This window comes from Somniosus microcephalus, chromosome 20, assembly GCF_052327205.1.
Source record: "Somniosus microcephalus isolate GS21.2 chromosome 20, FLI_Smic_1.0, whole genome shotgun sequence".
NCBI classification, from domain to species: domain Eukaryota; kingdom Metazoa; phylum Chordata; class Chondrichthyes; order Squaliformes; family Somniosidae; genus Somniosus; species Somniosus microcephalus.
In genome coordinates, this window is record NC_141006.1 from 44,568,266 (window position 1) to 44,594,819 (window position 26,554).

The window sequence follows — 26,554 nt, forward strand, 5'->3', positions numbered from 1 at the left end:
GGATAAGCATTGTTAATCTTCATTGCAACCATGACTGGTTGCATTTCAGAGAAGAAATTTCCACCGTCCCAAAAGGACAACAACAACTTGCATTTATATAGCACTTTTAAATGTAGAAAAAATGAAGGCACTTCAGAAAAGGTGCAAGGAGAAAGTGAATGCCAAGTGAAAGGATATATTAGTAGGGGTGACCAAAAGCTTGGTTAGAAGTGAATTTTAAGGAAAGTCTTAAAGTCGAGAAGGTGGTGAAAATGGCAGGAATGAAGAGGCTAGAATCGCCCATTTCAGATCCAAAAAAGACATTGCAGAAATTTCTAAATGACGAAATTAGGAATAGTGGACGAGAAGAGATTTGTGCGTTCAAGTACACAAATCACCAACAGTTAACGGACAGGTACAAAAAACAATGATAAAGGCTAATGGAATGTTGGAAGAAGAGGTCAAGCTGTGACTTGGTGATAAGGGACACCACCACAGCAGTTTGGACGGGGCAGGTGGTGGAAAACATAGCCTGATGGGGAAATTTCAGTAAGGGCAAGGTTTCGCCATCTATGTCCTGTGTCAGTCAAAGCCAGGATATCAATACAATCATCCACAATAACATCATGGATGGTAAGGGCCTTGTGAATTAACATTTGGGAGGGAAAAGCACAGTGGGACAATGATTGACCCTGGAAGAGGTTATCCTTCAGTGGGCGTGTTGGGTGGGAAAGCTGGCGAGAGAGGAGGATAGGGCAGTTGGGATTGCTGTTTGTAAGGAGGCAGTGATGGACGCTTGGCAGAATGCCAAGAGGGGGTAGTGGAGGTCTTATTCAAGGGGAATTCAGCACAATGAGACACTGCAATTCACCTTTAAATCCAATCCTCAGCTGCTGGTCTAAGTCACCCATGTGGCAGCTTTGCTTGGTTCTCTCTATAGCAGGCAAGTAAGCAAGTGAAAACCAGCAGGGCGAACTCATTTTAAGCATCCACAGCAGAGTCCAGTCCTACTATTCGACTGCAATCATATTCTGCATTTAATCACCTACAGTCAGTCACTTATCTTATAGCCTTTAAAAATCATTCTTTTCTCCTCAGCATAATTACATATTGCTGGAACAGTTTTGCTTTCATAGTATTTACAGGGGCTTTTATTTATAAGTAGTCTTTTCACTTGCATATATTACAGTACTACTACTTAATTGAGCATCATGGCATGGTTAGTGATGCCTAAAAGGGGATTGGGAGGTTGTAACTGATGGCTACCAACTTTATAGGAACAAGAATAGGCCAGTCAGCCCCTCGAGCCTGCTCCGCCATTCAATGAGATCATGGCTGATCTGCGACCTAACTCCATATACCCATCGTTGGCCCATATTCCTTAATACCTCTGGTTAACAGAAAACTAGAGCGTTCCAAACTTCTTCTACCTTGTGTGTGTATAGAAGTGTTTCATAATTTCACTCCTGAAAGGTCTGGCTCTAATTTTTAGACTATGCCCCCTAGTCCTAGTTAACAGTGGGATTTGATCAAATGCCTTCTGGAAGTCCATATAAGTAAGATCCATAGGCATTCCCCTGTCTATGACTTCAGTCACATCCTCAAAATATTCAATCAGGTTTGTCAGGCATGACCTACTTTTCACAAATCCATGCTGGCTCGCTCTGATCAACTGAAAATTTGGTGCTTTCAGTCACCCTCTCCTTAATTATAGATTCTAGCAATTTCCTGACAATAGATGTTAGGCTAACTGGTCTACAATTCCCTGGTTTCCCTCACCACTTTTAAATAGCACAATTTTCCAATCTAAAAGGAATGGTTCCTGAATTGATGAACTTTGGAAGATTATACTTAGGGCATCTACAATGTACTCACCTACTTCCTTTAAAACCCTGGTATGGAAACCATCTGGTCCTGGGGGTTTGTCACTCTTTAGTGCCCTTATTTTCTTTACATTAATTTTATTGAGTCCCTGTCCCTGATTTCGTTTCCTTAGCATTTCTGGCATGCTATCCTCCTTCTACTGTAAATACTGATGCAAAGTAATTATTCAACATTTCCGGCATTTCCTTATCATTGATAATATCACCACTTTAAGGGACAAACATTGCTCCTGACTAACCTCTTACCTAATACAGGAAACTCTTTTTTATCCGACACCAACGTGGTGCTGATTTATCAAAAAGTCTGGATTACAGAGAGGTATAGTAAAAGGTACGAGAGCCCCGTACACGGCCACAGATCCAGGCGTCCGTTGCATAGCAACAGGTGCAGGAACCCCAGCCACAGATCCAGGCGTCCCTGTTGCATAGCAACAGGTGCAGGAACCCTGGTTACACGGCCACAGATCCAGGAACGGCCACTAATATGAAGTAAAACTTACCTGAACCTACTCCTGAATTTTGCCGGTTAATAGAGATTTCCGGTTATTTAGGTGCCGGTAAATCGAGAGTTTCCTGCATAATTGTAAAAAAGTGTTGATTTTGATATCCCTTGTAGTTTCCTTTCATACTCCCTTTTTGTAGCATTTTCCATCTATTTTATGACCCTTTGCTGTTCTTTGTATTTTTCCCATCCGCCAGGATCTGTACTATTTTTTGCATGCTTTTTCTTTTGACTAAATCTGGATCATTACTAAATCTAGTATGGCATGCCCCCTTGTTGCCTCTAGGGCATATTGTTGTAGAAAACTATTCCAGACACAAAGAAATTCACTACCTTTCTGACAGGTGCTAGTCTGCTTATCCCAATCTATATGAAAGTTAAAATCCCATTAAAACCACTCTGCCGTTGCTACACGCTTGTCTAATCTCTGCATTTATACAATCTAGAATTTCACATCTGCTACCAGGGGGCCTATACACAACTCCCACTACAGTCTTAAATCCTATCCTATTTCTTAATTCTACCCATAAAGTCTCCACTGCCTGCTTACCTCTCGTTATATCCTCTCATCATTGAAGTGATTTCATCCTTAATCACTAAGGCTACTCCTCCCCCTCTGCCATTTTCCTGTAGACCTTATAACCTGGTATATTTAGTTTCCTGTCTTGACCATCTTGCAGCCATGTCTCTCTAATGGCTACCGTGTCATACCCTCCGATTTGAATTAGCACCTGCAGTTCATTCAATTTATTCCTTATACTCAGTGTATAAAGAACGCTTATTTGGGCCACACACCCTAGCCAGTCCTTCGGCTCTAATGTTTCTCACTTGTTTCTTATTTCTCACCTGGTTTAATCACTTTATATCTTTTAGTTTTCCCTCTACATGTAGTGCCTAAAGCACAATTTCTGACCGTTACTCTACTCACTGCCCTTTAGGTTTTTTTGAACTACAATTTCCACCCGAGCCCTCCCTCCCCCCACCCCTATTTACTAGTTTAAAGTCTTTGTGACCGCCCTATTTATCCTTTTCACTAGGACCCTGGTCCCAGGTGGAGTCCGCCCCAACGGTACAGTTCCTTCCTGTCCCATTACTGCTGCCAGTGCCCCATGAAATGGAACACCTCTTTCCCACACCACTCCTTTAGCCACGTGTTGCCTTCCCTAATCAGCTTATCCTTACGCTAATTTGCACGTGGCTCAGGTAATAATCCAGAGATTATAACCCTGGAGGTCCTGTACTTTAATTTAGCTCTTAGTTCCTGGTACTCACCAAACAGGACCTCTTGCCTACTCTTCCCTATGTTGTTGGCCCCAACATGGACCACAATGACTGGATCCTCCCCCTCACTCTCCAGCATCCGTTCGAGATGTCCCTTACTCTGGCACCAGGTAGGAAACATACCATGTGGGGCTCTCGATCCTGCTTGCAAAGGATGCGATCTGTCCCCCTAATTATAGAATCCTCTACAACTACCACACTACGCTACCTCCTCCCCCTCAGGACAGCTTCCTGCTCTAAAGTGCCATGGTCCGCATTCTGGCTGTCCTTCCGACAGTCTTTATCCTTATCCCCACAGGTAGCAAGTACATCGTACCTGTTGGATAGGATCAGTTTCTGTGGATCCTCGTTCTCTTTCTTACCTGGGTTCCCCTTACACCACACACTATCGGTCACACCAACTCTGTTCTGATCCTGAACCTCGCTACGAGGTGCGACAGAGGTCTGGAGCAAACTATCCAGATACTCTTCCCCTCCCTTATGTGTCGGAGTGTCTCCAACTCACACTCCAGCTCAATGACTTATAAATTTAGATTTAAAAAAAAATCATCATAGGTTATGAGCAATACATGAATGTTTTAATTCCCCATGGAAAAGACACATTCAAGACAGAAAGTGCTGCTGCTCAATAAACACATCAGCAGCTCTCTCAGCCCGATGGTGCTCAGGCAAATCAATGTCTTAATAGCACTGGACTGCTAGTAAAACACACTTAATGTCCCATCTTTTAAAAGGCCCATTAAAAAAAGCAATCTATAAAGAGATCAGCCAATAAACAAACATCATAAAACCACAACAAACCAACAATGGCAACTGTACTGAGAATCCTTATGGAAACTTAAGCCGGAAACAAACCGCACTGGGTTTATCAATTTTCTCTCCCTTCTCTCCTGAAGGCAATCTGGGACACTTGGATGTCTGGAAGACCAGTAGCATCTTGCCCAACTGATATGTTCATCGCACATGAACATGAGTTAGGGTAAGGAAAATTGGTAAGCCATTGGAAGCATCATTGTTGCACTCTACCCTAGCTTCACACAAGCAGAATTTGCAGGAGGGGCTACAGGACAGGGACCCCGGGTTGTGAGATCATGAACAAGAGATCGTGTTGGACATTCCTGTGCTGTATGGCTTAATTTCATAACTTGCAGTGCATTTACCCACAGAGGAATAATTGCTTCATATATCTGCATACTAGGACTCCTACCCTTTCACTTCTGTCAGCACAGAAGAGTCGCGTATGATGTCGTTTCTGAACAACGAGGTATGTTATGCCAGGTCTGTAGTCCTCCTCCAGGCTAATGCAGGCTTTCCGAATGGCAATAAGCTCAGGCCAGGCAACCTATATGCAGGTTTGAACAAAAAAAAAATTACCCAAGGACTGAAGTTGCAGGAACATTTTCAGTTCTTTTAAACATCATTTCCTTGTACAGGAAACTCGCGTTTAAACGACACCTAAATATCCAGAATTCTCTATTAACTGGCAAAATTCATACTCCGAAAACACCTCAATAACCGGAAATGTTGCCGAGTCCGAGTCTCCCGCGCTGGCCGAGTTAGTCAGTGGGGGTAGTTCTCCAAACTGCCACTACTCTGCTTCTTGGCGCTGTCGGAAGTCCGAACACCTCAATAACAGGAGTCTGACTCTTTGTTTGTTAAAAATAGCCTCGGTAGATAACCCTCTCTGTCATCCGGAATTTTTAATCAACCGGCACTATCCCGGTCCCGGATAAAAAAAAGTTTCCTGTATTTCATTTTTCAAGCAAATCATTTATTCCCACCCCCACCCCATAAAATGACCTCAATAGTTGTCTGAGAGTAGGCACCCTTCTAAGTTAGCCATTCTTTTTCCCAGGCTAAGTGACAGCTTCTAAGCCTTCAATATCATTTTTTGACCAGCCACAGGGAGATACTTAAGTACAGATGTGACCACTCCTATTTATTATGAGGTGGCTGCCATTTACACAGTGCCTCTCAACAGAGGTACGGCTAAGGTCAGTAACTCTGGAGTGGACAAAGGAACATGTGTAATTCCATGAGGGAACTGTCCGTTTCAGCTGGACCACTAGTTGGATGGAAAATAAGAGGATCAGATTCATCCCCAATAGTAACCAACAGCATGAAAAGCTTGTGATCATAACAGACCACTTGCTCAACATAAAGATCAAGTACAATGTCAAGTTACAGCAATGACGGGAAACTGCAACAAGGGATACAGAAAGCACCTCAACAACCACACACACAAACCTGTTTCATTTGTCCTTCGGAAACTCCACCCCTGTAGTAGATAATGCGTGTTGGCTTGAAGCGGGTTGATTTGTAAAACTGAATTAGGAGCTCACGCACCATGTTGGACAGGTCCTGGATCACCTCTTGACTGAAAAGCAGGTCCTGAGAAGTTTCTTGTCTCGACGTCTGCACACGCACTGTTGCACAGTATCGGCTGGGATGTCCGTCCATACTACCAACCACCTAGAAAACAAACTAAAATCTTAATATAAATATTTTGACTGCAGTTTTTTTATGGGTACAAGTGGGTTGAACAGACACCACAGTTTCAGAGGCAACTGTGGAGGGAGGGACTTGAATAGGTTTAGGTAGAAGATATGAACTTGAACATTTGAAACAAACAACTGCTACCCATTTATCCAGTTTGAAAACTTGCCCAAAATATGGCATGTTCTTTTACTCAGCATGAACTTGAGCCACAAAATGTAATTCCCACCCCCCCTTTTTTTCTACTGTTAACTCTCCTTGTCCACTGTCATGTTGATTCCATGGGCACTGGCATCAGCACCTTGCTTGTGTGGCCATTCTTCACAGGAGCCCAGATAGTTATTGCCAGCAGGCAATTTGACTGTAGGGAGCATCACAACCAAGTTTTATTCTGGCAACACATTTTTCAACCAGATAACGCTCTGGCTGATTTTTCTCTTCTGCCCTGGGGCATTAAGTTCAAATTCAGTGCTTCTCCCACTACCCAGTTGTTAACTTCAATATTCTGCCTGCACACTTGCATTCAGAGGAGCACCAAACAAATTTTTCAGGTTAATCAACTATTTTCAGCATTGCCAGGAATTGTGTTACAATGCAAAATTTAACAACTTACAGCAGCGATGGAAGGTTTCTTGCCATCTCCAGCTGGTGGGTGTGTGACATCAGCTCCCAAGAAGATAACGGGCTGCTGGAACACAGATGGCCTATGTACAACAAAAATCTCCATATTTTTAAAGCATAACACGAGGGTTCAACGTTGTAATACTTAAACTATTGTTTACCCTGATTAATCAGTTAAGAGAATTCTCATGTCAACACAAATTATTAAATATATGTACCTTCCTTACCACAATTGAATGGAGTCATTAAATCAGGACATGTGCAGTGTGATTAAAATGCAATTACGATGCAGATATCATAGGAAAGCAGTAAGCAGGATGATCACCCTGAAAATAGCATCCAATGCTGAAGCTGTAACTATTTTCGGTTTAGGCTTTAATGTTGACATTAATGTATTATTATTGCAGTGTTAATAACCTGTACGAGACTGTTGGCATTAGTAAGAACGTGTTATTTTTCAGCATGGTAGGCAAGCTGAAGGGATCAAAAGGCATATAAAGAAAATCAGAATAGCCATGCAGTATCAGAGTTTTATCACTATGCAATAATACTGGTGTGCAAATTACAACCTTTTTAATATTTATTCAACATTAGCCTTTTATTAAATGACTCAACTAAGTATGTAGATTGCAAGTGTACAAATAATAGATGTTACTTTCTCCCCTTGGGAATTCAGTTCTTTTCTGTTCCAATGAGTCTATTACTGTTGCACTGCACCAGCTTTAGAGGAATGTGTCATGTGTCTAGTGTGGAAAATGCTTCCCTTTCCTGCACTGCCTACCAAGAGAACCTGGCAGAGGTTTGGAACTTATGATTTCAGTTTACCAATGTGCTTCTTTCTTCCACTTTATTTTAGAATTCACATTTCACCTTCTGCCAGCACACTGCATGCAACAGCTAAGAACAGTGTCAGAAATGTAGAATTCTCCACAGTTGTCCTGCCCAGCATTCCTCCCTCAACCAATATAAATGAAAAAAACAGATTAGTTGGTCATTCCTCTCAATGGCATTTGAGGCATGCTTTTGACCTAGAACTGCCATGTTGGCCTCCATAACAGTCACTGTACTTCAGAAATAATGCATGGAAAACTCAAGATTGTAACTTGCGGTATAATGTAAATATAGGATGTCTCAAAGCATTTGACACTTGATTACACAAATGCTAAAAAGCAAAATAATAGAATTTATTGCAGACAGAACTCACCGCTGATGAGGTACAAGGACGTTATTGATTCCACCAAGTTTCGCATTGATCTTTAAGCAGAGATTTGATAATGTCTGTGGGGATGTTTTGACTACATTCTTCACCTGAACACATTGTGTGGCCATTCCCAGTAGCGTGTCACCCACACGTTTCACTTCAGCTGGAAGACAGAAATGCAAGTTTAAATAAAACTCTTCGATATAAACATACACTGTGGAACAGGTTTCCAAATAGGAAAGGTACAGTGGAATTCTGCTCCTGGATGACATATTTCTAAAATTTAATTAGATTCAAAGGCAACATCCAAATTATGTATCTTTTATTCTGCAGCATTTTAAACAGCTTTTCAGAATGAATCTATTTTTGCCCAGTATTTTCACAGTAGAATATTCAACGAATATCACAAAGTAACAAGCAGATTCGTAGCATTTCAGACCAATTAAATACATATTTTGGTTCTGTCTTCACAAAGGAGGACACAAATAACCTCCCAGAGGTGTCGGGGAACATAGGGTCTGATGAAAGGGAGGAACTGAAAGAAATCAGTATTAGTAGGGAAATGGTGTTAGGGAAATTGATGGGATTGAAGGCGGATAAATCCCCAGGGCCTGATAATCTACATCCCAGGGTACTTAAGGAAGTGGTCCTAGAAATAGTAGATGCATTGCTGATCATCTTCCAACATTCGATGGGATCTGGAACAGTACCCATGGATTGGAGGATAGCTAATGTTACCCCACTATTCAAAAAAGGTGGTAGAGAGAAAACGGGGAATTACAGACCGGTAAGCCTGACATCGGTGGTGGGGAAAATGCTAGAGTCCATTATAAAAGATGTAATAGCAGAGCACTTGGAAAACAGTGATGGGATTGGACAAAGTCAACATGGATTTACAAATGGTAAATCATGCTTGACTAATTTACTGGAATTTTTTGAGGATGTAACTGGTAAAATAGATAAGGGAGAACCAGTGGATGTGGTGTATTTGGACTTCAGAAGGCTTCTGATTACGTCCCGCATAAGAGATTAGCGTGTAAAGTTAAGGCACATGGGATTGGGGGCAAGGTATTGACTTGGACAGAGAACTGGTTGGCAGACAGAAAGCAAAGAGTTGGAATAAACGGGTCTTTTTCCGAGTGGCAGGCAGTGACTAGTGGGGTACCGCAGGGATCGGTCCTTGGACCCCAGCTATTCATAATATATATTAATGATCTAGACAAGGGAACTAGATGTAAGATCTCAAAATTTGCAGACGACACAAAGCTGGGTGGGCGTGTGTGCTGTGAGGAGGATGCCGAGAAACTCCAGGATGATTTGGACAGATTGGGTGATTGGGCAAAAGCATGGCAAATGCACTATATGTGGATAAATGTGAGGTTATCCACTTTGGTGGCAAAAACAGGAAGGCAGATTATTATCTGAATGCACTTCTCCTTCTCCCACTCTATTGCCAATGAGACCTGGGTGTCCTTGTGCACCAGTCACTGAAGGTAAGCATGCAGGCGGTTAAGAAGGCAAATGGTATGTTGGCCTTCGTAGCGAGAGGGTTTGAGTACAGGAACAAGGATGTCTTGCTACAGTTGTACAGGGCCTTGGTGAGGCCACATCTTGAGTATTGTGTGCAGTTTTGGTCACCTTATCTGAGGAAGGATGTTCTTGCCATGGAAGGAGTTCAGCGAAGATTCACCAGGCTGATACCTAGGATGGCAAGAATGACGTATGAGGAGAGATTGGGTCGATTGGGCTTGTACTCGCTGGAGTTTAGAAGAATGAGAGGGGATCTCATTGAAACTTATAAAATTCTGACAGGACTGGACAGGCTAGATGCAGGAATGATGTTCCCGATGGTCGGGGAGTCCAGAACCAGGGGTCACAGTCTAAGGATAAGGGGTAGACCATTTAGGATGGAAATGAGGAGGAATTTCTTCACCCAGAGAGTGGTGAACCTGTGGCATTCTCTACCACAGAAGGCAGTAGAGGCCAATTCAGTAAATATATTCAAGAAGGAGTTGGATATATTTCTTAAGGCTAAAGGGATCCAGGGGTATGGGGAGAAAGCAGGGACCGGGTACTGAAATTGGATGATCAGCCATGATCGCATTGAATGGCGGAGCAGACTCGAAGGGCCAAATGGCCTACTCCTGCTCCTATCTTCTATGTTTCTATTTCAGTTCACCAAGTTTTTTTTTGTCAGAATGCAACTATCTTTCACTCAGGTTCAATGGTCAAGCAGAGAAAGGTTTTAGAAAGATTAGCATCCCCCTCTATGAAGCAAATGGTATCATGAGAAATAGTTAGCCCAGTAAAAGATTAACATAACTAGGTCTTTAAGCTGTAACCAATAATGAATTTCAAGTTACAAAAATCATGATTTTACATTACTGTTTAAATTTCTAATTATTCCTTTTAGCACCCTCTCATCACAGCTTGCACAAAAGGATGGGCCAACAGCCTAGCACCAGACCTTTGCCAAAACTGCTTTAACTGGCATGCATGTGGCACCTGAAGTGCTTCATCCTTTGGATTTTCCTTGTGAGGAATGTTTCCCCTTGCTGCCCATTTCTCCCAAAATTGCCCAACTAAGATAGGAGAATTTGCAGCCGAGTTTGCACTCCATCACCTGTGCCACAACTTTAGGGTACCTTAAAACTTTTCCCACAAGTGCACTCCAAAAATTACTAATACCAAGACTAAAATGTTGCTAGCTTGGCATTTAGAGGAACCCAAAGATTCAGAAAGTTGAATATTGATGTGAACTGTTTTGGCATTCACACTGCAGCTGCTAAAAAGTGAATTTATTTCTTTTGTCCCCATTAGCATCCAGAGTGTGCCTACAGTGCAAACGTAGGAAAGTTAGTTATATGCCAAACAAAAATACACACTCATCTCTTACATACCATATACAGGAGTTTTCCCAGGCAAGATGACCACAATCAACTGCAGACCAACATAAGTCATCTTCAAGTGCTTAAACATGGGCTCTACACTGTCTGCGCCTTGTGCATATTTACAGAAACATGGCTGTCCCTGAATAGGCATTCCAGCATCTTTTGAAATCTTACGCAGCTGGTCAGTAAAATTCCTGGAGATAAGAGAAATAGCAAAAACCAAGGAACATAATTAAAGCTATTTATTTGGTGCTCTGCATCTGCACTCAAATAAGACAAGTTGCATAGAACAAGAGCATTCACTCCCACCTGTACCTAGCACTTGAGTTGGTTAGGTTTCAACCAGTTTGAATTTCGATGCCATTCCCTTTGTCCTCAAAAATTTGGCACTTATACAAGAATGTCAAAGACAACATTTGGACAGAACATTTAAGTCACTTCAAAGTTAAAGAAATAATGTAAGCGATAAAAAGGAGAATACTGAGCACAGGTGTATTTTCAATTGCATAATCTGATTATGCAAACTAGAAAAAAAAATGCAGAAAACCTTGGGTTGAAAGGAAACTGTAAATCTAGGTTCATGAGGAAACCTCCTTCTCAATTTTTGACATTAGTGCTTTCCAGCAAACAGAAGCAAATGCTTTAAAAAATGTTACAGGATGCTTACTTCAGAACTTCCTCCCGGCACTGTTTCTGTGGTGCAAAGCAGGCAACTGCCCAGACTTTGATCTCAATGCCAGCATAGAATTGTTTGCCTCTCATGTCCCACACCCCCTGGTTTGGGGTAGCGACGGTCTTATTCTGAAATAAATGCACAGGGGTTGGGAAGGTGAAAAGAAACCTGTTAAAGACAATCAACAATTACATCTTTTAACAAGAGTATTACTTCTGTTTCTTTGCACTATTCCCACTCTAAACTGCAAAGTATTAATGGAAACCCACATCCAAAGATGTGGGATCAAGAGGCTCAGATATTTTGTCTTGATAGTATCCAGAATTGTGGGTATGTTCAAATAGCTGTAGAAGTCAATTTAACATGACTTCAACAGGAATGGCCACAAATTGCTTCCTTGCTCATTTTTGGAGTGTCATGTGGGCAGGCAAGCAAATTTAAACTATGCTTGAAACCAAGTCCACAGGCATTATACTGAACATCAACACGATAACAGAATACCCATTAACAAATCCTTAGATGGTGCAAGCTTTTGAATAAATTTCTAGTCGCTTTGCAGTAGAAAGTAGGATCTGCGCAAAAAAGGAACAAAATTAGCTAAATTTAAACAGGATTGAGATCAGATTTAATTCCCTTTCCAAAAAAGGTTACATCTTAAATATAAACAGCTATAAACACTTTTAGATTAATGTACTAACCCTGCAAATGAATTGATAACATAAAACCCTAGCATCTCTGCAAACAAACCTAATTTGGATTTAGATCTGCGACAGAGGTAGAATAAATTGAAAGGATGTTTATGTGTTAGAAATTAAAATTCAAACCCAATTTGGCTTAATAGGCCAAACAATTTTACAGCAAATCATGGGTAACAAAGGTAATTACTTACTTTTAAATAAAAAATAGTCCTCATTCTTTAAATAAATTACCCTCCACCTACCATGGGATATAAAGCACCCAAATCCAACCATGGATAAAAAAAACCCTAGGAGGATGCAGTCCCTTTGAGAGGCTTTAGCTAGAATCTATGTGCTACAATTGCAACCCCACACGGCCATCTTCAGTTCTTTGGACCAGAGGGGCAAAGCAATGCAAGGTTAAGCAATGAATTTTGTGTCCCATTCCTGTGCAGGAGGGATTATTCTTCTGATCTTTTTAATAGACTGTTGGCAAAGAATTCAGCAACAAGGTTAACATGATCAATAATAAAAACAGGCTTATAAACTACAAATGTAGTTTACCAATTACAAATACAAACAATATTGAAGCTTTAAACCAGCTAAAACAAATATACTGGGAAGCACAAAGACAAAAAAAAAGTACTGATATGGCCTCCAGAGGATGCAGAATTTATGTAATGGACAACTCCATTTAAATAAAGGCTACTTTCCCCAAAATGTTTCTATCCCATTGGTTAATCTTCACATTACTAGGAACAACTTTAATAGCATCATCTTTCAAGATAAGAAAAAAGTCTTAAGATCCAAGATATTGACAAAAGCACCACTAACCAAACTGTAAATCCACTGGTCAAGTTTAAATTACTGTGGTTCCCTCTCAGATATCCAAAACCATCATCCATTATAAACGGACTGAACTGCTGATTGATTCCACAAACTAAAACAACACAAACCTGCTTCTTTAGAGCTCTAGCACTTTCTGCACCAGCAAGCACTATTGCAGGATACAGTCAACACCATTGCACAGCTGTGGTCAGAGTCCTATACCATGGTATTTGAACAGCGAGTCTATTTTACTCAGCCTCTAGGTCCTACCTACATCGTAGGAGAGTCCGGTCAACTTGTGGAACCCAAGTCTCTAACTGAGCACTACTGCTGCCACTGCCTTCTCACTCCCCACCAAAAAACTCCTCTCAATACAAGTGTTTGGAATATTATTTACACCACAAGGTTTAACTGTCACAAAGAACTGATATTTCAGACCCACTGTTAAGATAATAGGAGTAGGCCATACGTCTCAAGCCTGCTCCGCCATTCAATAAAATCATGGCTGATCTTCTACCTCAACTCCACTTTCCCACCCAATCAGCATATCCCTCGATTCCAAGTGTCCAAAAATCTATCGATCTCTGTCTTGAATATACTCAACAACTGAGCATCCACAGCCCTGTAGGGTAGAGAATTCCAAAGATTCACAACCCTCTGAAGAAATTGCTCCTCTCCGTCCTAAGTGGTCAGCCCCTTGGCCAGAGACAATAAATCCTTGTTCTAGACTCTCTAGCCAGGGGAAACAGCCTCTCAAGATCTACCCAGTCAAGCCTTCCAAGAATTTTATACATTTCAATGAATTCACCTCTCATTCTTCTGAACGTCAGAGAATATAGGCCCATTCTACTCAATCTCTCCTCATACGACAACCCTCTCATCCCAGGAATCAATCTAGTGAACCTTTATTGCACCCTCTCTTAGGCCAAGCATATCCTTCCTTAGCTAAGGAGACCAAAACTGTACACAGTACTCCAGGTACGGTCTCACCAAAGCCCTATATAATTGCAACAAGACTTCCTTAGTCTTATACTCCAACCCCCTTGCAATAAAGGCTAACATACCATTTGCCTTCCTAACTGCTTGCTGTACTTGAATATTCACTGTGATTCATGTACAAGGACACCCAAATCCCTCTGCATACCAACAGTTACTAGTCTCACCTTTTTGGGAAAAAAATTCTGCTTTCTATTCTTCCTACCAAAGTGGATAATTTCACATTTCCCCACATTATACTACATGTGCCACCTTCTTGTCCGCAAATATAAAAATACCTCTTTGCATCCTCCTCACAGCTTATTTTTCCACCTAGCTTTATAGTCAGCAAACTTGGATACATTACACTCACTCATCTAAAGTCATTGATATAGATTGTAAATAGCAGAGGCTCAAGGACTAATCCTTGAGGCACCCCACTAGTTACAACCTGCCAACCTGAAATTAACCTGGTTTACTCCTACGCTGTTTTCTCTGTCAGTTAACCAATCCTCAATCCAAACTAATATATTACCCCCATTTCCATGAGCTCTAATCTTGTGTGGCACCTTATCGAATGACTTTTGAAAATCCAAATATACTACGTGCACTGGTTCTCCTTTAACTACCCTGCTAGCTACACCTTCAAAAAACTCCAATAGATTTGTCAAACACTATTTCCCTTTCATAAAACCATATTGACTCTGCCTAATCCTTTACTGTACAATTTGGGAATCAAGGGATATGGAGATGGGGCAGGAAAGTGGAATTGAGGTATGATCAGCCAGCTCGAGGGGCTGTATGGCCTACTCCTACTCCCATTTCATATGTTCTTAACCTTATATGCTCAAAAGGAGAACAATCCCAACTTTTCTAGTGTCTTATAATGGAGCGCCCTCATCTCTGGCACCATTCTATGAACTCCATTACAGAAAATGTTTGAGCCTTGTATGCAATACAAACAACATACATGTTAGGTCTATTGTCCTATGGAAACGGGCCTTTTTCTATAAGGAAGGATGTCATATCACCATTTCTTTAACCACTTTTCACAAGTTCATTTCTGGACGAGAGAGGGAATGTGTCATTAGTGACTAGTTCATTGCCTTCCAAGTAGAGAGAGATGTCAGACATATGATCATCTGTTGCTGACTTATCAAGATGCAGGCAATATGTTAATGCATCATTGCAATTAAAGAACTGGTGCAACAAAAATGAAAGATTATCTCATCCAGAGTATTCAAAACAAGGCAGTTTACTAGTTGGGAGACTCTTGCAGAATTGAAAGCCCAGGTAACAGCCTATGCAGTGGTTGGAATCCATTTAGCAGTGCTAATTTACTGACAATAACAAAGACAATTCCAAGGAAAAGACTTGGTCTGATACAAACCACATTATTTAATGCCTTTTGTCCAGTCTCTCACTGTAGGAATATAAGCAAGGCCAGAGAAAGAGTGATTACCTAGCTTGTGCTTCTTGTTACAATACCAGCAAAACCTCAGATTCAGACACGAACCAGAAATTAGTCCAGCATTCTCTGGAAGCTGACAGAATGAAAACTTATGGTCCATGACAGAACAATGACACCACACAACTAATTACAAGACAGACTTTCCAACTATTTACAGAAATTTGAATCTAGGGCTTTGCATTTAATTGAAACACATTTTGCAAATCTACCAGAAACTGTCATAAAATGTTCAATGGCTGAAACCATGTGAACATAAAAAAAATACAAGCCTTTTATGCGAGTGGGAAGTATTGCACAAGCAACTGGTGCAGAGAGTAAAGATGGCCACGGGGAGGATTAATAGGAAAATGCTTTTAACTGGGCTTTGGATAATGAGAGTTTGTATGTAGTAACTTCCGCAATTTCTTTATTATTGCCCATCTAACCTATGGTACATGGAGGGCAACGCAAGAATGAGAAATGAATGAGAACTGAAGAAACCTGCATTTTATAACTGAAAACCATCAAGCACTTCACTGTTATATATATATAATATAATATATACACATACAGGAATAAGAGTGAAATTTGCAAATCCTGCTAAGTCCTGAAGTTAGTTATTTTCAAATGATTTACAGTTTGCAACAATTACATGCCTGAGCACAACAGGGCCACAACTGAAGCAGCTTGTTTGGCTCTAGCAGCTACCAAGGAGCAACACTAAGTTCAGCATCCATATCTGGCTGCTTGAGCAGACTGGCAGATCCAGAGTGCCATCTCATGACTGGAAACTTGCCTTTAGGAGGGCATTATAATGGGAGCATTCAGAAAAATGCCATCTAAAAAAGGTAGACTTATTTAAAAGTTACATTGTGCTAAAAATGCAGCTTCAAATTGCATAACCAGAATTAAATTTGCTGCTTCAAGTAGACAAGTGAAATAGGGCTGCTGAACTCATTGTGAGCAATTTTATTGCCACATGTAAAAATGAAAGCACTGGGACCCCTTTAACCTACAAATTAAAACCGATTAATCTTCCATTTTTTAATTTTGGAGGTGGAAAAATGAAACTATTTCAAACTGGAAACTACATTTGGGTATATGTTTTGAGTAAAACAAGTCATCCTGGAGCATTTTAGAAGTTAAACATAAAATTAACTGGTTAAAACACAATAAACAAAGATGCTCCGGTTGTCAAGAGAACTTCCTCTCTCCCCCCCCACTTTTCTGGTAAACAGAAATTGATTTAGCCATCATTGTGTGATGTAGAACTCCAAGCCAATGTAAACCAGCTCTGAGTTTCTGTTTGGACACTGAAATTAGTTATAAATTCAAAACAATGTCAAAAATTCGTTCATAGAAAATACTTTATACAAAAATCTGAGCACTAACACATTTTCCCTCCTCAAGAGATAATCTCCATGTTTTTCGTGAGGAAGACTAGGAATCTTAAGTACATGAAATCTATTTTGGACAGTAGCTTGGACACTGTCAAATATAGCAGAGCAGCAGTTTCCAAACGAGGTAAGAATTTTAACTCGCCAGAATTAACAGTTGCTGGTAAATATTTTTGCTTAAAATAGTTTTGCTGTATAACTCATACATATTGCATAGCAGTGTGCTATATCACTTACTTCAAGTCCTGTGCATTCACAATTCCAGCTGCTTCCGTCCAACATCAGACTTACCCTGCCTCCATACTGGAGCATCGGTGCAGGCAGCACTCGACCTGTAACCTCAGTCATTTCATTATGAACGACAATACCAAACTCCTTTAGATATGGATCTGGCCCGCCAATCATACTGTTACTCTTCACCTTTTAAAAAAAACCACAAGACTAATATACCAACTGCAAAAATTATTTTAAAGAGTACCTTGTAATCAAAAAGGACTTGATGGCAACCAATTCCAGGAGAACAGCAGGTGTGGTCCCTGCCATTTGAACAATTAGACAAAGAAATGGCAGTTCATTACGGTTAAGTAGTACAGCGACAGTTTAGTGCAGCCAGTAAGTAGCCTTCATGAGGCTCAGCTGTGGCCATCATGACAGCAATACGCAAGCCAATCACATGGAATATTGAGACAAGTGATCAAACAAAGTATATTTTCTGATTGTGTACAAAGTGCTGATGTGCAACTGCTCAGAAATACCCAAATTTGCATAAATGGAATGAACGTAGGAACAGGAGCAGGCCTTGAGCCCCTCAAGACTGTTCCAATGAGATCATGGCTGATTTGTGACATAATGCCTCTGGCCTATATCCCTTAATACCTTTGGCTAACCGAAAGCTATCAATCTCAGATTTAAAATTAACAATTGATCTAGCATCAATTGCCGTTTGCGGAAAAAAGAGTTCCAAACTTCTACCAACTTGTGTATAGAAGGGTTTCCTAATTTCACCCGAAAGGTCTGGCTCTAATTTTTAAGACTACGCTCCCTAGTCCTCAACTCCTCAACCAGCAAATAGAGAAACTATCTACCCTATCTGTTCCCCTTAATACTGTATCTTGAAAACTTCGATCAGATCACCCCTGAACCTTCTAAATTCTAGGGAATACAACCCTAATTTGTGTAATCGCTCTTCGTAACTTAACCCTTGGAGTCTGGGTATCATTCTGGTAAACCTACACCGCACTCCCTCCAAGACCAATAAATTCTTCCCAAGGTGTGGTGCCAAGAGCTGCGCACAGTACTCCAGGTGTGGTTTAACCAGGACTTTGTATAGCTGCAGCACAACTCCGACCCCCTTGTATTCTCGTCCTCTAGATATAAAGGCCAGCATTCCATTAGCCTTTATGATTATTTTCTGTACCTGTTCATGACATTTTAATGATCTATGTAACTGGACCCCCAGGTGTCTTTGGACCTCCACTGTTTAGCTTTTCACCATTTACAAAGTACCCTGTTCTGTCCTTTTTAGGTCCAAAGTGGTGACCTCATTTGCCTACACTGAAATCCATTTGCCACAGTTTTGCCCATTCATTTCATCTATCGAGATCCCTGTGTAATTTTATGCTTTCATCTACACTGCCTACAGTGCCGCCTATCTTTGTGACATCGGCAAATCTGGATATATGGCTTTCTATGCCATCATCTGAAGTAGTTACTAAATAAATAGTGTGAATAGTTGAGGGTCCAACACAGATCCCTGTGGGTCACCACTAGTCACATCCTGCCAATTAGACTACCTACCTATTATCCCTACTCTCAGTCTCTTGCCGGTCAGCTAATTTCCTAACCAGGTCACTAATTTTCTTTCAATTTTAGCTAACAATCTCTTGAGGAGGACTTTATCAAATGCCTTCTGGAAGTCCATATAAATAACATTCATAGACATTCCCCTGTCCACTACTTTAGTTACCTCTTCAAAAAATTCAATCAGGTTTGCCAGGCATGATCCACCTTTCACAAAACCATGCTGGCTCTCTGATCAACTGAAAATTTGGCAGTCACCCTATCCTTAATTCTAGACTCTAGCAATTTCCAGACAATAGATGTTAGGCTAACTGGTCTATAATTCCCTGGTTTCCCCCTCTCGCCATTCTTAAATAGCAGAGTGGCATGTGCAATTTTCCAATCTAAGGAACAGTTCCTGAAACTTAAATCATTTCACTTAGTTTTGTTTGAAAACAGTCCTGTGTTTTGCAGAGCAAGAGGAAGTTTATCACATTCGGGGATACAAGCAAAATATAGTATTGGAGATTCAGTAGTACCAGCTGTCGCTTACGAGCAGTCAATTTTGATCCTGTGCAGGCGCAACAGTCAATTGTCCAAATTTTTGGATTCTTACTCCAAGGAGATGGTCATTGGGTATACCAAAACAAGAAAGGTCACATTTTTATACATAATGGGCTGGATTTTGCAACCCCTACTGGTGCATATGTGCCGCGCAAGCGCTGGGTTTAGGCATGCGAAGCGCATGCGCTGAAACCCGGCGCTTGCGATCGGTCAAGAATTCTCTTGCCAGATCTTTGGCATGCCCAAGAAAAGTGCCTCTGCGGGTGGAGAGTCGCGCTATTTGCACAACTTCCGCCCACTGAAAGCCTGTCAAATTCTTACGTCTGGTAAAAGCCTGCTTTTACCAGCATAAGTTTTTAAAAATAAATAAAATCATAAATTAAAAATTAAGGGAAGTTGATTTTTAGCCCTGTAAAAACATTAAATTTTTCCCCAAAAATTAAATGTTTAAAATATTTAATTGCATGGCATTAATTAATTTTAAATATGTAATTTAAAAAACATGTATTTAATGTGTTGGCATATTTAAGTGATCCCCATTCATACTTTTGACAGTTCTGTACGTATGGACCGGTCAAAAGGTATGAATGGGAATTCTCTTCTTTTATTGGTTGGGCCGGCCCATGTGATCCCAGGAGCACCTACGAACCGCATGCGCCCCTGGGATACGTGGGGCTCTACCCGCGCGGACTCGGAGAGATCCAGGAGCGCAAGCCGCCATTCTTCCCGGGCCACCAGGTACTTTCGCAGAAATTTTGCAGGTCGGAGGCATCCGTCCGCAGGAAGCCTGCGATTGCAAATGTTGGCCCATTGTTAAGTAAGAAGTGTGAGCAATACTTAATCAACTTCAAGGAAAGACAAACAAATAAAATGAGTAAACAAAGTGTACAATGTTCTAAAAAGTAGACTTGTGTTTTAGCCCATAAAGGATAAACAGTACTTGTTAAGTAAAATTAAGTCATCTGTACTTCTAGGAGTTCTTGACATTAAGCCATTCAGAAAAATACACCTTCCATAGATTCTGTTCATTTGGATATGTAATGGTAATGCTTCACCTGAATCTTACTCAAAATGGCTACTGGATAACAATTGCTTCCCCTTCAGATGGAAACAGGTCAAAACAGGCCCAATCTTTCACAAAAGAAAAAAACACATTTAATTGTCCCGTCCACCTCCCACCCCACCGTGTTCTTTTACAGGTGTATGATTCTTCAGATGCTGGCAGACCTCCAGTACATAGGCAAAACGTTCATTCTTTCGATGTGAAGGCATCATGGGTGAGGCAAGTTCTCAACCCTGCCTACAAGGACACACTTTCCAACAGAAATCACGAAATAGTAGCAGGAATCTTCAATGATCTTTTCTCCCTGCCTAACCCAGAACCATTTGGGACCGAAGATCTCAAATCGCTGCCAGATTAGAGATCAGCTAATTCAGAGACCAGGAATCAAATAAACAACTCTCTGGTCTGCATGCTTCAGTGTTAAACATATTCCTTCAAATTAAATTGTTGGCCAGAAAATGTGTTTTCCATTAACCTTTGATGCGTTCCAAGATATTTAAATTTCTATTTCCAATATGAATTTACTGGTTAGTTTAGCTCTGTCAAATTTGCACCAAATCTCCCAAAATGAAAATCAAAACTTTAAATTTCATCCCTACTCACCAGACGACTAATCTCCTCTTGTCGGTCGGGCGCTGATCGTGCTGTTGCTTTGATCATTGTTGATGTTTGATTGTCTGTTAGTTTCTTGATACAACGCTGCCCTGCTACAATGTTACATACCTACAAATGTAAATGTAGATACACCATAAATTCATACTACAGGAAACTTTATCCGGCACGGACGGGACCGACGTGGTGCCGGTTCATCAAAAATTCTGGATAACCGAACGCTATAGTAAAAGATACGGAGAGCTCAGAGCTCCGTATAAAGCAACAAACCCTGTTCTTCAGAACAATCGGCACAAGTTGCAAGCGTCTCTGTAGCTTAGCAACAGCTGCAGCTACACCCTTGCACAGCAACAAATGGAGTAAAAAAAAGTACTAAAAGTTACCTGAACCTACTCCTGAATTTTGCCGGTTAACCGACATTTCCGGTTATTTAGGGGCCGGTTAATCGAAAGTTTCTTGTATATTTTGAAACAAGTTGATTTTTAACATAAATTGAAAAGTCCTGAAGGCATTTTACTCAAGCCTTACAGAAACACAGACTACCATGCATACTGATGTTAGTGGGTATTTTTTTCCTCAACTAAACTAATTGAGTACTATTACTATGTACAATGTCATGTAAAGAATGGGGGAAGGAAGAATACAAGATATTGGAGCAAGTGGTCCTAGTAATTTGGACAGACATTTGTCTCCGTTCCCCCACTGCTTATGCCAATTGTGATGAAATAAGCCCATGAACTTAAAATGGACAAGGCAAGCCACATCAACTTTTTATTTCCATCATTACTATTTTGCATGCCATCTTTGAATTTCTAATGGGCAATTTAACTAGGAAATTCTAGCAGCAGAAATCAGCTAAAAACATAATTAATTTTTAAATTCCACTTTAAGGCATGGACTCCCCCAATAGTTGAGGTGTAAAGTCACCATTTGTATTGTACAGATCAGGATGTTCCCAAGTTCAATTCCCAGTCTGTGTTGTTAGCCAATGTCTGCCAGGGCAGCATTAGGAAGGCTGGAGCATCACTGGGCTAGGGAAGGAAAAAACAGTGACATTCCCATGCCTTATAGTGCGCATGTGGGAACACCAGGCAAGAGCAGGATCTGACTCCGCTGTGACATCCTTCACAGTGGGATAAGCCTGTTGCCACTTGCTGGCAAGGATCACATGAATAATGACCACGTGGTAAGGTACCGAAGGCTGACCACCTGTGGAACTTTACACTGGTAAGAAAGTTAGTCAGTCAACCACCTCGGAGGGGAATAGGGGAATAGGGGAAAAACAGATCGATAGAAAGCTTTGGCAATATAACCCAGAAAAAATTTACTGGCACCAAGTGATGACATTTTCTTCCCCTCCGACTGAAGCAATGGTTGTGCAAAGGTAGGGTTAAACAAAACCTTGTAATAGCCCATAGGAAATATGTGGACTTGCAGGTGGCCCCAATAATGCACTTGAACTGGATTACAATTTCTCACTAGTAGTAAATGGTTCCCTACATTTCAATCTCACCTCAAGTGGCAGGTAGGTGTGCTTCTGCTCTTGTCCCACCTGTAGACAAGGTAGGTGAGGATACTTAAGTTGCAAATTGTATTTTTGTTTGAAATATTGTGCCACTGTACACTCCATTGCTTGCCCATTTTCCAGTTGCAGAGGAAACCTGGTGAGGTAGATAATTGACAACCATTAGGAAAGCCAGTGGTATTATATATTGAGAGATAAGAGGGCAATACAAAGGCAGATTGCACACAGCAAAAATGTCTATAGAAGCAGACATCCATAAAGGATGTGTTAAGAAACAACAATGTCTGGAGGCACTTGGGCTGGAATTGGTACATCTTAAAATCCTCAAGGAAATGAAAGAGGAAATAGACAAGGCTAGTTCATTTTTTTTTAATATATAAAAATGATAGCCATAAACAGGAGCTCTCAAGGACTCCAATATAAAAAGGAGCAAAAAAAAAACCTGGAGACTATAGACCAATTAGCTGTACATCTGTAGTAGAAAAAAAAAGTGTTCTCCAGAGTGCATTATATGGGATGCTATTATTACTTGCCAAAGAGCACAAAAGTGATGGAGCAGTAATGGATTTAGAAGCAACAAGTCATACCTCACAAATCTGCTGCTTTTGGGAGGAGGAAATTTAGTTCTGATGGAGTTAACCAATAATTTACCTGAATATTCGGAAGGCATTTGGACAAATTCCTGTTTTGGAATGTCTTGGGATTAAATTACAAATTAACCAGTTATTGTCATGAGGTAATTACCAGTATTTCACAAATGCGCATGCAAACGAAGTTTGTGCTCAAATCTTAAACACTTGGTTCAACATTACTGTACTGGTGCAACCAAATGAATGTACAGGGTATTACACGGGAGTGCGTACTCACGTCTGGTGACTGGCCGGCCGCCGGGTGACATTACATACTCGGTACTTCCTTTTCATCTGTCCACAGTGAGTCACCTCCACTTTCAGACCTGAACAGACAACAGAACATGTTAACATTAGATGCAGAAAGCAGGACTAGCACATTAAAATTGTCAAATATTCAAAGAAGCTGCACTGAACAATTGTTTCAAATTTGAATTACATTTATATTTTGTTACTTGTGGCATGATAAGAATTGTACAGATTCCTGGAGAAGATCGATATTTTGAAAGGTATAATTTCAAGTACATAGTATAAGCTCTTAGTTGCACTTTACTGGTAGTGGGATTATTATACGTTCATAGTAGCATATTATAAATTTATAGGGTAATAACTGTAAACCTGTCCATATTTAAGCTGGTAATTCAAACTCCCATCTTACAAAACATGGTAGCTATTTTGTTCTACTAAATGTTGAACCCAATTTATAAACCAGAAAGTTGAGAGATTGGGACATACATAATACTTCCACAAAGGGTAAATATTGATACTTCATCCTGTTTACACAAGATTTGGTAAATTAAACATGAACACCAATTAAATTGGGGGAAATACCATTATTTTTAAAACAAATTAGGCCAACTCAATCAAACTGACGTAACACTGGTCAACACAACAAATTTTTACCTTGTAGTTTAAATGTCTGGCATCGAGGTAAATGATATTCCATAACTTTATGGTTTGCAATTCATTGGAGTTACAAGTTACAAAAATAATTGCTGAGAAACAGCAGTGTACACAACTTTAAAAAAAAAATGAAACACATCTAGAAGTATCCAGATGTTCATGGTTTTAATTCTACATTTGAAAACACAATCTACACCATTTTGTAAGTTTTAAAGATGCACAACCACAATCAACAGTAAATCGGAACATACGCAGCCAATTACAAAAATTTAACAAACTTACTATGCAAAATCTAACACTGGTCACTTGAGGTAGTTTGCAATCATACCAAAAAGGTATATTTCAGTTGCCTACCAAAAAATCCAAGTGAACCAAGAATTTCGTAGTAATTAATACTGGAATTACAATTTTAATTGAGTTCAAAGTAAGAGCTTAATAAAAATTAGTCACACTTCTCCTTAAACAGCTGGACATTTTCTATTGCAGCTATGTTGACACTAAAATTACTTCTTGCATTTAAAAAGTATTCAATCTTGCCTTTGGACTAAGCACGTTACCTCTTATTTCTTTGGTAAATTTTACACGCTGAGAGTCAGTCAGTGGTTTGGTTTGCTCATTGATATTCTGAATGTCTAGCACCTCACACATGAACTCAATGACTGGCTGAGCTCTGTAAAACGCTGTTGCAGATACTGGAAGACACAAGATGATCATCAGTTTCCTTGAAAGCTAAATCAGCTCAGGCTTCAACAAGTTATTAAATTCGCCACTGTCCTCTCCCACCTCAACACATTTCCCACCACTTTGCAACCATTGGTGTCCTTCAGATGACAGGAGTGTGGTGCAAGTCCTGAGCGTTCTCCATGATCAATAGGCTGACTGGAGATAATGTAAGGAACAAGTTGAGATGGAGTAGCAAGTTTCTCTTTCCCTTCGCTGGCTAAATAAAACAGAAAACCCACCTGTAGATTGTTCAGTAAAGTTTAGAATAGATGAAATGTAGGTAAAATTATAAGTCTCAGAGTTCTCCCTCATATTAAAAAAACTGCATAAAAAATACATACAGGCTTTTGAGTGTCAATATAATTCTTAATTTACATAATTTTCCACACAAAAATGACACTAAATGTTGTGGATTCATTTTTTTTTTTTTTTTTTTTTTTTTTTGGGAGCAAAGTTTTATTTTGTGGCAAAAGGAAAAAGTACACCAATGCTGCTTTTAAAGAAAAATGAACTATGTATATTCAGTTGCTCTGATAGCATATTACAAGATAAACCACACCTGCATTGCATGGAGTATTTCTAGTTCAAGTAGGTCAACGTACAAAGCATTCACAATTCATATGCACAATATTGGCCCAGGTTTTGCGGTAAAAATAACAGTGAGGCTATCAGCGTTCATTGTCAAGAGTAAATAGAAAAGCAAGTCCCAGCAACTGCACACACAGTTTATCGCAGAAATCAGAAGTTGCTGTCAGAGTTGCCCTGCTCCTCCAGAAGCTTAGCTATACTGGTATCTCGCCAAGAGACTCAGCATTGAAACACATAGAACGGCGTGAACTTGCGGTAGGATAGATAGCCACTAAACACACCAGAAAAGAAAATATAGGACTTGTCCATTCCAGTGTTAGTAAATTTTTAATGGCATGCTAAGTTAATTGCTGACAAACAACCTCTTTGGCACTGAAAATTAACCCAAGTGTGGAGTCTCATTCCTTCAGATTAATTATTGTTGGGAGATTTTAAAATATTAAATTTAAATACAGGTTGAGCGTCCTGAATCTGGCAACCTCGGGACCGAGGCTGAGCCGGTTTTTGTGTTTTTCCGGACTTCGGAACGGGTTTCTGATGTCTGAAAATATCGCAACCTGGGTCGGGCGTTTCCGGACTTCGGATATCAGAAACACGTTCCGAGTCTGGAGATGCCTGGGCCCAGGTTGTGATATTTCCGGTTTTTGGCTGTCACCTTGTAGTTCTCCTCCTCGCAGGCCTTGTAGTCGTCGCTTCTTTCGAAAGGGTTTGACAGGGTGTCCGGATTCCAGAACATTTGACGATACACAGTTGCTTGCCCGGTTTTACTCCGGTTCCAGATCCAGTGTAGAGTGCCGTGCTGCTCAAGCTCTAATCACCACACGTTCTCGTGCAAAAGCCCGTAGAAAATCGGTGGGCAAGTGCACGTGTAATGACCGGCTGGTGCCGTCGGGTGACCACTGGCCGCAAAATCCGGGCCATTAACATTTTTTAAAAAAAAGCAGCATTGCTGGTTAAAAATCTACCACAACTGATTGATTTGATCAAGAAGGACACAGCCTCAAGCATAACTTGGGTTTAAAAAATGCCAAGGGATACTGATGAAGAATTAATGGTAGCATATCAGGTATACCAGTATAAGGAAAAAGTTGGCGATTTCACTTAGGAAAAAACACCCGAAAGGATGATCTGATCATAATCATTGCACTTTACTCTAGATTACTTATCCTCGGTATGACTTTCTTCGTTCTTTTGATATAGTTAAGCCTCCCTTAACAAAAGGGTGCACAATTATATAATCAAGGGCAATGGGCATTGTAGGTTTTCAAGACTATTGCATTGTAGGCAAGGTCTTGTTCTGTATTTGCACCTCAT

General features: G+C 40.4%; 1 protein-coding gene across 1 annotated transcript in view; it reads right to left on the minus strand.

Moving 5' to 3' along the window:
- Positions 1-26,554, minus strand: part of LOC147103184 (protein argonaute-4) — an 83,003-nt gene that overhangs the window by 10,731 nt on the left and 45,718 nt on the right. The window contains exons 6-16 of the mRNA XM_085962570.1: positions 24,487-24,621; positions 23,265-23,352; positions 22,386-22,533; positions 20,864-20,983; positions 17,092-17,274; positions 11,522-11,655; positions 10,864-11,048; positions 7,967-8,126; positions 6,755-6,845; positions 5,893-6,117; positions 4,853-4,987 (exon numbers count right to left, since the gene is read on the minus strand). Of these exons, the coding sequence (XP_085818696.1) occupies positions 4,853-4,987; positions 5,893-6,117; positions 6,755-6,845; positions 7,967-8,126; positions 10,864-11,048; positions 11,522-11,655; positions 17,092-17,274; positions 20,864-20,983; positions 22,386-22,533; positions 23,265-23,352; positions 24,487-24,621 (1,604 nt within the window). The remainder of the gene's footprint in view (positions 1-4,852; positions 4,988-5,892; positions 6,118-6,754; positions 6,846-7,966; positions 8,127-10,863; positions 11,049-11,521; positions 11,656-17,091; positions 17,275-20,863; positions 20,984-22,385; positions 22,534-23,264; positions 23,353-24,486; positions 24,622-26,554) is intronic.